General features: G+C 42.5%; 1 protein-coding gene across 1 annotated transcript in view; it reads right to left on the reverse strand.

The window, feature by feature from the left end:
- Positions 1–11,630, reverse strand: part of FKBP1B (FK506 binding protein 1B, 12.6 kDa) — a gene marked incomplete at its 5' end in the record, with an annotated part of 43,657 nt that overhangs the window by 1,467 nt on the left and 30,560 nt on the right. Inside the window, one exon of the mRNA XM_009080705.1 lies at positions 1,721–1,833. Coding sequence (XP_009078953.1) covers positions 1,721–1,833 — 113 coding nt within the window. The remainder of the gene's footprint in view (positions 1–1,720; positions 1,834–11,630) is intronic.

The following is an 11,630-nucleotide window of genomic DNA, read 5'->3' on the forward strand; positions in this document are numbered from 1 at the left end:
ATAAAATATATCAAAGCTAGAGACTCCATTACTTTAGGCAGAAGAAAAATGTGACTATGACCTTTCCCACACTCAGGCAGTACTCATGCCATGGAGCTGAGGGTGTACGAAGAGATGATCTCCCCTGGTCCCCACAGGGGTTTGCATGGGAGAGGCTGTTTGCTGCTCAGATGTGTCCCTGCAAGCCAAGCATGCCTGGGTTTTAGGCATGAGCGTAAAAACTGTCAAAAGTTGAGCAGAGAAAAGTAGACACTGTTGACATCTGACAGTGATTACACCGAGGTTTGAGAAATCCGCATGCTGGACATAGGGAACAGGCTCGTTCCAAGTGCCCTGTGTCAACCACACTCCCCGAATCCTTCACACCCTGGCGTGGATGGACACACCACGAGCTCGACTTGTGTCAGTGATCCACTAGGAGGAGCAGGAGGGCAGCGTGTGCCCACGCCGATTTCTGGAATGGCTTTTGGCAGCTCATGAACTGAGGCACAGGAGTCAGGGAGTGAGGGCAGTCCGGGAAGGAATAAACTCTGTCACCCAGTGCTTGTTGCTGCTGCTTCATCTGCACTGACTGCTGGTTCCTACAGCTCAGGGGTCCTGAGCTCCTCTTAATGCAAAGCAAATAATAAATAGTGCAACTCAAATCCTTGAGAGGAAAGTGAGTATTTTTCAGAGTCTAAGATTCCTGAAATGGACTTCTCTGGCTGAAGAGAAGGGAACGCTTGCATTGCTTATACTTTTCAGAGTCTAAGATTCCTAAAATGGACTTCTCTGGTTGAAGAGAAGGGAACGCTTGCATTGCTTTCTCTGTAGGGCTGGAAAGCATTTTTTCTTTCATCCCTCTCTGGAAAAGCATGGTTGCATCATTCCTCTGTGGATTGTTTCTCATGTTGCATTTTCTCCTTCTCTCTATTTCAGCATTATAAGTTGTTCCTGTTAAAGCTGTTCCTATAAAAATATTTGAGCAGTTTTCTACACTGAGCTCTTGGACCCTGAAACAGGGAGTCATGAGGAATTTGCACCCTGATCCCATTCACTTGTGCACTTGAGCAGCCTAATCACACTCCTCACATCGTGGGCCCTCACAGCACTGCAGAAAAAAGCAAGAGCTGGTAATGAATTGCATTGTAGGGCTCTCTGAGGGTTTTACTGTGGTGGCACTCTAACTGTAATCAATGGAGGGCAGTTTCCTTTCTTCCAGCATAGGGCTGTTCAGTGAACATTAAGTTTTGCAGCTGGAAGTATGAAGTCATAAAAATGTAACAGTGCAGTTTTGGTACCTTATTCAATCAGGGTCAGAATCTGTAGCTGGATCATGGATGTAATAAAAAACATCAGCTTGGACTTCTGTGGAGTAGCTGAATAGAGGTCACACCATTAAACACTGCCACCTCAACATTTCAGAGGCCACTGTTGTCTATTTGTGGAACTGCCCATGAGAGAGGGACAGGGATTATGTGGCACATTGGCACCTGAGGAGGGGATTTCACCTCTCCCCTCCCAAATGCATACACTGGGGAAAGGCTGATGAGTAGAGGATGGCCCTGGCTGGCTGGCTGAACTACAAGAAATACTGTGCTCAAATGGACCATGCTTTCAGAAAACCACTCCATATCCTACACTGTGATTTCCACTTGGTCTTGTCACCTCTGCACTGAGCACTGCTGAGATCACACACCCTTAGCCAGCCCCAAGATCAAACAGAATAATTTGTTTGTACCTGTGTAACACCTTCTTCAAATCCTTTAATGACTTCTTGCCTGCCAATCTTGAACCTGAAAGGCTTGTTTCTGTCTCTAGAGGAATCAAACTTCTTTCCATTCTGTAACATTCCTGCCAAAACAAGACACACAGTTTCAATCTGAGCTACATCAACATTTAAGTGCTAGAGGAGAGGGAAGGAGTGAAAGATGAATGTCATAGTCCCTGGCAATTGCTTTTGCAAAATGCTACACCTGGATACTGTGAGGTTGGGCTGATATTGTAATAGAATTGATGCAAAATAATGTAATAGAATAAATACTTTCTCTTTAGCACCGTAGTGCTAGTGTTCTGGGCATACACCACAACTCCTGTGCAAGGGGTTGTGCAAAGAGAAGTTCATTAATCTGAGGAAGTTTCTTGTTGTAAAGAACATTAACAAGTCCAGCTTTGACAGAAAATGCTGAAAAATAATGCCTTTGAGTATGAACAATACAGTCCTATCACTTTCTTTCCATTAAAGCAGTTATATTACTAGATCAGCTTGATGCACAAGTTTTATTTTTCAGTGAAAACCATCAATTATTGTCCAAACAACAGAAAAAGAGGCGTATTTTGCTTGCTTAAAGAGTCTGTGCTATGAATCAAAGGTAAATATGAAGAGATGTGCCAGAATTAAAAACAAAAACTAAAAATCACAGACTCACAGAATATTCAGAGCTGGAAGGGACCCACAAGGATCATTTAGTCCAACTCTTAAAGGCAGGATTCATTTTACCAACCTTTATGCTTCTAAGATGTAGCCCTCTACTTCTGAGCTAATTACTCTGCTTCCCTCTCTAATTGAGTCAGAGAAAAATGCCCTTTCAGGGGGCAATTCATCTAACCAAATCCAGGGTTCTACATTAGGACACAATGAATCGCATCCCTGCAGTGCCTATTGCTTTGCAATGAATAAAAGAAGTCCAAACAACTAGATCAGCCATAGATGTCTCCAAATTCATTAGTAGTTAAATCAGTGGCAATGGCACCCTGGACTTGCAGTCATGAGTACACAGTATTTGATCATTCCAGAGGGGTTCTCTGTTTAGATACTGTATATCAATATTATAACCAAATGCCATATTAAGGCAAATTAGCTGTTGGCCAAGTCCAACATTTGTCAAAGCTGGTCCTTCAGAGATGCCTGTGTATGTATGTATATATAAGGCCTTAGGAGGAAAATTCTGGAATTACCTGCCTGTAAGGAATCTTTCATAATCATCACTGTTAGCATGTCATATTCCTTAAGTTTTTCACAGTAAAATAATGAAGTATTGTGTGTGTGCTCAGATGCAAGTACACAGAATCACAGAATCAGTTAGGCTGGGAAAGATCTCTAAGATCATCAAGTCCAACCTATTACCACACACCACCATGCCAACTAGACCATGGCACTAAGTGCCATGTCCAGTCTGTCCTTAAACAACTCCAGGGACTGTGACTCCACCACATCCCTGGGCACTGCATTCCCGTGTCTAATCACCCTCCTAGGGCCAACCAAAACCTCTCCATGCAGCCTGAGGCTATGTCCTCTCATCCTGTCACTTGTTGCCCGGGAAGAGGCCAATTCCCACATGGCTACAACCTCCTTTCAGGTAGAGCGATAAGGTCTCCCCTGAGCCTTCTTTTCTCCAGGCTGAACACCCCCAGCTCCCTCAGCTGCTCCTCACAGGACTTACCCTCTAGACACTTCCCCAGCTCTGTTGCTCTTCTCTGGACTCACTCCAGCACCTCAATGTCCACTTGCGGGAAGAGGCCAATTCCCACATGGCTACAACCTCCTTTCAGGTAGAGCGATAAGGTCTCCCCTGAGCCTTCTTTTCTCCAGGCTGAACACCCCCAGCTCCCTCAGCTGCTCCTCATAGGACTTACCCTCTAGACACTTCCCCAGCTCTGTTGCTCTTCTCTGGACTCACTCCAGCACCTCAATGTCCTTCCCGAACTAACGGGAAGAGGCCAATTCCCACATGGCTACAACCTCCTTTCAGGTAGAGCGATAAGGTCTCCCCTGAGCCTTCTTTTCTCCAGGCTGAACACCCCCAGCTCCCTCAGCTGCTCCTCATAGGACTTACCCTCTAGACACTTCCCCAGCTCTGTTGCTCTTCTCTGGACTCACTCCAGCACCTCAATGTCCTTCCCGAACTAAGGAGGCCAGAACTGCACACAGTACTCGAGGTGTCTCACCAGTGCCCAGCACGGGGGGAAATTCACATATGATGCAATGTATCAGCTCCGTGATATCCCCAAACCTCTCCACACAGGCTGGGAAGCTGCACCAGCTCCTGCACAAGGCCTTCCAGCTACACACTAACACAGACTCATTTGTAATATAGAAATCCAGCCTGCACATGGGGGAGGGCAGGCAGGGAGAAGCAGCTCAGGGGGAACTCTCAGCCATATCACATAATCCTTTTTGAAGTATTTGATCTTAAATGTAAATGGCAGCCCTTCCTCACAGCAATTTTATTTTTAAACACATCATAAAACCTCATGATTCTATGAAATGGAAGGAGACTATTACAGAACCCCAATATTTAATAGTTTTAATATTAAAACTTAGTAATGTCATTACAGTCTGCACGTTCAAAGCAGTATGCAAACATTAATTATTCTTTGCATTAGCCCAAGGAGGTAGAAGAAGATATTTATTATAAAATAGCCTCAGTCTGGAAGTTCAGATGCAAAGTTCCACAACACTTTGGTACGCATTCACTTCATTTTGTAACTAAATCCTATTAAAACGCTTAGCTTAAAGCTCTGATGGTTTACTAAACACCCCACATCACACTGGCAGCAGATTCAGAATTACCTCTTCAGAGATCCTGACAACAGCTCCTGGACAATATTTCCCATTTAAAATAACATTTCCACCTGTCCCTGAGCTTGCTGATACATAGTCTGATATATCAAAACTGACTCATTTTACTACCAAAAGCCTATAGAAGATGTGTTAGGCCTTGCAGAAGAAAACAAGCTTTTCTCCTATATTTACAGCACATCCTATTTTCAGCAACAGCTGAAAATTCATTAGGAGGTGGATTCTGAAATGTAACCTCCTCTGTCATCACCTTACTGCTTTTTGAGGACAAACTGGGATTCAAAGAGTCAAATGTGTCTGTACTCACTGAAGCTCTGGCAGGAGGGTCAATTTTTATATGAGTGCCCTTTAAGTGCACATCTAGTCTAGAAATGAGTCAGAGTACCCATGTGCCCTGGAGAAGTTCCGACACAGATTTAGATCTGAACTTTAGATCTTTTTTATCTCTATATCTGAGAGTTAGAGTCAACTATTCAGGCTCCTGGGAGCTAAAACAGCACAATGCTTTATTTTCTCTCTTGCTAATGCATCAATTGATTTTTTTTCTGGTGAAAAAAATTGATTTACTTAATATTCTTCAACAAGGATGGATGCCCATCTTCAGCTGCATCTTTATTTATCTAGCTAACAGCAAGGAGAAAAAAACCCACAATCTGGAACTCAACAATGACATTGTTTTGCAAAGTCAGAACAATCAATAAGAGTATGGACTGGGCAAGGACATCTAGATGTATACTTGTTAAAAAACCTTACATTTGATCCTGAAAGGTAACAATCATTGTATTAAAATAATTAATTGTACAAACTCAGTTATGACAATATGGTGCAGATTTGAAAACATTCTAATCTACAGGAGTCCTAATTGATAACTAGGTCTCAAAACTTCAGTGGCTGTAGAAAAGAAGTTTCATATCACAGGTCCTAAAAAAAAAGAAACTGCAGATCAAAGAGCACACAAATCATTCTGTTATGGAACATGACCAGGGAGCCATCCAAACTGCCAAAATTACAATGCTATTTGGGCTAAAACAGCAATGAAAACAGAACTTCAGTCTAGGTTTAACACAGGTTATTACTTCTTATTAAAACATAGGTGTGTCTGCAGGTGTGCCTGCACTACCGTTTAAGATGAATTAACTGAGGTCAGTCGACCTCAGCTAAGATCCCATCCTTGAAGTCTGTTTCCTAAGGGCAGAGGGCTAATGACACACTGTCTGCACTTGCCTAATAACTTTGGAATCTTTGAGCCAATTTCAACCATGTTTGGCAGAGGAGTAGAGATCATACAGACATACAGATCCTATACATGTAATGCTGAAAAATGTCTGTGTAGGAAGAAGAGCCTGTAAGTGCCTCTACCAAGAGAATGGCTCAATGTTTGTTATCAGAGAAACTCTACTATTGAGGCGAGGTCAGGAATGGAACGACTGGACCACAGTCTAAGTTTCTTTTTTCTTCCTTTTCTTCCTTCATCTGAAAATGATTCAGCTGGGCATGTAACCAACCACATAGCAGAAAACCATAGAGCCAGCCCAGCTGTTAGACACCTAATACACCTACTGTCCCAACAAAACCCTTCCTCAAACCACTGCCAAACAAAAGATGGATGGAGAGAGAACGCTGATGGCCATCCATAGATAGTCTGTCAAGCTTATGTGCCTGAACCTGGAAAATTTATGTGTAGAATTCCTCTGCCAATGTTATCCATCTCAAAGGTAGAAACTGTGTCTCAACCTGTCATCTAGACTACTTTTACAGTTAATGGAGAAAGAGAGGTATCTCCAAGAATGATTCATCCCACCTAGATATAGATGTTAGGGCTGCAATAACCTCCTGGAAGTGTTTGTCATGCTCAGTCAACTACCTTACAAAAGTTAAACAACTTAACAACATTAATTCCAAACACTAGACTGCCAGGTCTTTATAGGGCCCTAGTGAGGAGGTATTAACTCAGCCATCCATCCCTAAAAGAAGTAGCCCAAATTGCATCTCAGGCTTCACTGGCTCCAGTGTTTACTGAATTATTTGTTTTTGCAGTGTTGACAAATTCTGGGAATCAGAAGACAGATATCCTAATCCAGGACAAATCCCTCGATTTCACTAGTTGCTCTCCTTTTATCCTGTACAATGGGATTCACTTACTTCACTTGTTTTGAGGGGATAAATTGAACTGAATAGGTGACTTTCAAAAAACAGCATCATTCATCTGCCAAATATTCCATTCCCTTATTTTTTCAAACATAGTTATGGAACATAAAGGCAATACACACTCTTGAAGACAGCTACTTTCTGGACACATTTTGGCAGCAGAAAGGGTCAGACATTCAGAAGGTGTTTCTAGGGCACTATACTATTTATTTTATATAGACCAGATGTTCTCCAGGACAGGAACTGATGCCCTCTAATGCAATCACCTTTCCAATTATGCTTTGCAATAAATCTGTGTTGTTATGATCTTGTCATTCAGTTTGGTTCCTACAACTCTCCGAGGCAGCATTTGCCGCACTTAATGTTGCTGTGGTTTAAGAATTTTTGATCTCAATTGTTTCTTTTCTCTCATAAAATATATTGTCTCTGTGTCAAGATATGTTGATATTCTGTCAGGAGAATATCAAAAAGGCTGGAAATTCTGATCTTACCCCCATTTGCAGCCTGCAACTATTACTAATATAGACTTTTAGTCTGGAAAATATATTATTGGGAAATTTCTAATAACTGCACAAAAGTCCTTGTGTCAACACTGATGCCTTCCCAATGTGTACAGGAATGCAGAGTTCAGTGTAATCACATAGAAGTGGTGGGCGAAACACATCCTTAAACTCACACACCACATCCCAGGCTGGTTTACACCAGCAGAACTCCACTTATTCTCTGGTGGTATTACCTGCATTTTACATTAAAATGATCAGCTCTCTTCAGGACTCAGTTCTGACATACTGTGGCAAAGCAGGACAACCTTTCTGTGTTCAGTGGTGTTCCAGTCTAGCTTGTGGCTGAGTCACAGGCTAACACACCTGCAAAATTGGTGGTTTCCCATCAGGAGCAAAATCAGTTCCCATATATCCCAGTGTTAAATGGAGAGATCTGGGCAACACTTTTCTAGGCAAACACAGTTGGTGCCTTGTGTTTCTGCTTCCCAGGGAAATGCCTAGAGAACCTAACATGCCTCAGCTCTCCACCTTCCATCAGAATCCAGCTGTGTGTCAGCTGGGTATCTCACATATTATATCTTAATTTCATTATTATCACAAAATGTAATTCATTGCTTTACACCTTTTTGTCCTGACAACAGCTAACCTGTAGTTACACTTGGCCACGAGCCTCCTCCCAAACTACTTCACAGTAAGTAGCATATACCTCTGATTTCCTTGATTTGACTTCCAAAGCAAACTGTTCTGGACAAACTTTTTATCTCATCGATTTTACTAATGACTATTGTAATGGAAATAAAGATGCTGAATGTGAGCAGGAGGATGCTTTCATAGAATCACAGAATTTTAGGGGTTGGAATGGACCTTACAGATCATCTAGTCCCAACCCCCTGCCATGGGCAGGGACACCTCCCCACTAGACAAGGTTGCTCAAGGTCTCATTCAGCCTGGCCTTGAACACTGCAAGGGTTGGGGCAGCCACTGCTTCCCTGGGCAACCTGTGCCAGATTTTCAGTGTTTCATTTCCTACACTATATTGGAATAGGGGCCATCTTACTGTGTCCTGCATGGGGACTGGCAACTGAACTGAGAAGGGATGCATGGCTTTTCACGGGAAAGGTTCAACGCAGATGTTTAGTACCACTGCAAGCACTCAGCTTTATCCTGGTAACGTTTCTGCTGCTTAATATAAACAAAGCCTGATGCGGAAAAAAGGATTTACTGTCTTAGACTGCATTTTCCTAACAGTTTGCAGACACTTAAGAAAAAATTATTAATTTTTTTAAATGAATTTTCAGTCTGGAGGGATAATAGTTGAGAAAAGGGGGGAGGGGGATGTACATATCTCTGCAGAATCAGCTCTTTCCCGAATTTTTGTTGTTATTGTTTAAAAAGGCAAAAGCAAGGATTTGAATGTGCCATTTGTTGCCATGACAAACTGACTCCAAGTAAAGAAATGGGAAATGGATTGTGGTGGTGGTCACTTCCCAGTTGCTGTTACCGCATCACACTTCAGTAATGCTTGATCTTCTGAACACAGGCAGCCCTGCTGCTTCATTTTCTTCATATATTAGATACTCATATATCTTTAATGTGGAGTAAGAGCAGCACAATCAATTATTTATTATGCAGCTGACAGCATGCAATGAAGACGCACCAGACAACTCTTCAATAATGCATCACCATACGCTATGAATCAGTGTTGCGTACAACTACAAGACAATATGAAAGAACCTTGCACTTAGCTTTACTTCACAGCCAGGAAAATTACCTGCAATTGTCTAGTTCACTCTGCTGAAAGGCATTATTCTGGCCTAACAGCTTTAGAGATTTGCATATTTTTAAGAGAAGGAAAAGTAGATTTACCTTCAAGGCAGATATGAGGCTCACTAAGCATATTCTACATGAGTTGTAAGAAGACCTAAACAATTCCTCTGGTATCTTTTTGCCTCAGAACAGTCATTTTATTTTAGGTTTTGATTCAGTTACTGTTACAAAGTTCAACTGTAAAATATACATGCTGTGCAGCATAAGGCAAATTTCATTTGAATAAGCATGGCAGAATCAGGTCAGTCTGGGGATGCTAATGAGTGGGACTATAGATGTCTAAAGCAACACTTTGGAGACAAGATATTACTACAGAAACACTTGGCATCTCTACCCCTAAACACCGTGTCCTGTTACACAGGGTCTGGAGGGAGAGGGAACATTCCTGACTGCGCTAGGTCTTTCTCTCCCTGCTCTCTGGCACCAGTCAAGAAGCACAAAGAGCAGTTCAAGCACAGCTGTAATACAAAGAAGACATTTTGCAAGGTTTCCCAGACAAACACAAGCAGCAGAGCTCAGCCAAAGACTTCTGGGCACCTAGTGCACCAAGACAACAGCACAATACAATCAACCTCTTTTTTTTTTTCCCATCTTAGTTTCATTCTCAGTCTCATCCTATGCCATATGTATTTCCTTCCTCTCCCATTTTTGTTTCAGGGTTGCCTGTGCACTGGTAGTATGGATCTGAGATTTTAGCCTGGACCATGTACATGACTCTGCAGGTGACCTCCCACTGGGAGGTTATGCATTTCAGTAGGGGGGTAAACCTCACTGAAACAGGTGAACATGACAACCTCTGGTGCTACAGTGTAGAACACACAAAGAGCCCAAGCTAAGTCTCCAAAGCTTCTGAATACAGGTCTAGGTGTAGGGAGCATGGAAAACCACCACAGAAGGCAGAAAATGATTCTCAGACATTTCTTGGAAAAGCTCTGAGATCACATGAGAAAGGGGATTTGGGATGATCTGCCAGAAGAAACATCTTCCCAAGCCAACATGACAATACTGCATCAGCAGTTAGGTGTGCTTTAGTGATGGGCTGTTCCAAGATTGGGCATCCGCTGAATTTAAACTGTCTAGACTTCCAGTATGTGCCTCCATTTCTTCCAATCTCTGCTGAAATATAAATTTATATGTGCAACACTTCTGATTCTCTTGGCTTAATACAGCAACAGTCTAGTGACAGATCCACTCAACCCTAGTAGGGCATTAGTTTAAGAGGCTATGCATAGAATCACAGAATGGCCTGGGTTGGAAGGGACCGTAAGGATCATCTAGTTCCAACTCCCTGTCATGGGCAGGGACACCTTTCACTAGACCAGGTTGCTCAGGACCCCATCCAATCTGGCTTTGAATACTTCCATGGATTGGGCAACCACAGCTTCTCTAGGCATACTGAAAGACAATACATTTGAGCATGAAGAAGTATATTCTTAATGTGTTACCAGTTAACAGCAAGACGTTGAAACAGCATGTTGGCCTTGAGGGCATTTGAATCTGAAAAATAACATTTCTCCCCACATCTCCTGTGAATGAATGCTCTTTCTCTCCCACTGGTCCCTGTTTATCCAGTTCTTTACCACATCCAGCTTTCTTAATGTACAGCCTGGCTACAGCTCTTTCACAGAGGAGTGTTTGACTGAGATTCATCTTAACAAACACAGCAATCGCCTAACATTGTGCAAAGGACTTAGCAACTACTCTGTTCTTAAATACGATGGAGAAAAGAAAAAATATTCTTGGAAAAAGAGAGAGAGACACACACAGGATGCAACCAGAGACGTAAACAGTTTATAAAAATGGGTGTTTACTGAGCCATGTAAGAAGGCACAGTTAATATGCCAAGATTACATATACTCTAAATAAGCCAGAGGCAGACACTGCCATTCCATCATGACCTCATATGTACATAAAACATACATAACGCAGAAGTCCAATGCTTTTTATCCAGGGTATCCAACTTTTTGATCCAGGCTGGTCAGACATCCCTGTAATATGTCTTATTTTAGAGACGTGGTATAACCTTCCTGGCTGGCATTATGCAATATCCCCTCCCTTCACAAGTGTTCAGAGAATTCCTGGGGAGTCATCTCCTCCTGCCTGCGATTTCACGCAGGAAAATGAGACATGACTTCACTGGCACCAATTTGGGGCCACCATGGAGCCTCGCTCCAGCATAACACAAACAGTTTCCAGGGTGATCAGGTGAAACACACTGCTGTTTCACTCAAGGGATGAATCCCTTGCAGGGATGGAGAAGGACAGGCATCTTGATGGTGTGTTTTGTCCATTGACATGGACAGACCATAGACTTCTAGACAGCTAAAGACAGTTGAGCTTAATTCCACCCAAAATGACTTGAGCACAGTCAACGTTAGCAAAAAAATGCAGTTTCAAACCAAGTTGGTTTTGATTTGTGTGCCAAACACCTTCCTGTGGATTATGTTGCCTGAAGTCCTTTAGGCTCAGTGACCACAGATCTACCTCAATCTACCTAGTCACTTACTGTGTAGCAATACACTCAGCCAACAGGCTGTAGAAATAATGGAAGATAAAAGCCACATCTAGTCTTCGAGTGAACTCTGAGAGCG

Source organism: Acanthisitta chloris, unplaced genomic scaffold, assembly GCF_000695815.1.
Source record: "Acanthisitta chloris isolate BGI_N310 unplaced genomic scaffold, ASM69581v1 scaffold13808, whole genome shotgun sequence".
NCBI lineage: Eukaryota > Metazoa > Chordata > Aves > Passeriformes > Acanthisittidae > Acanthisitta > Acanthisitta chloris.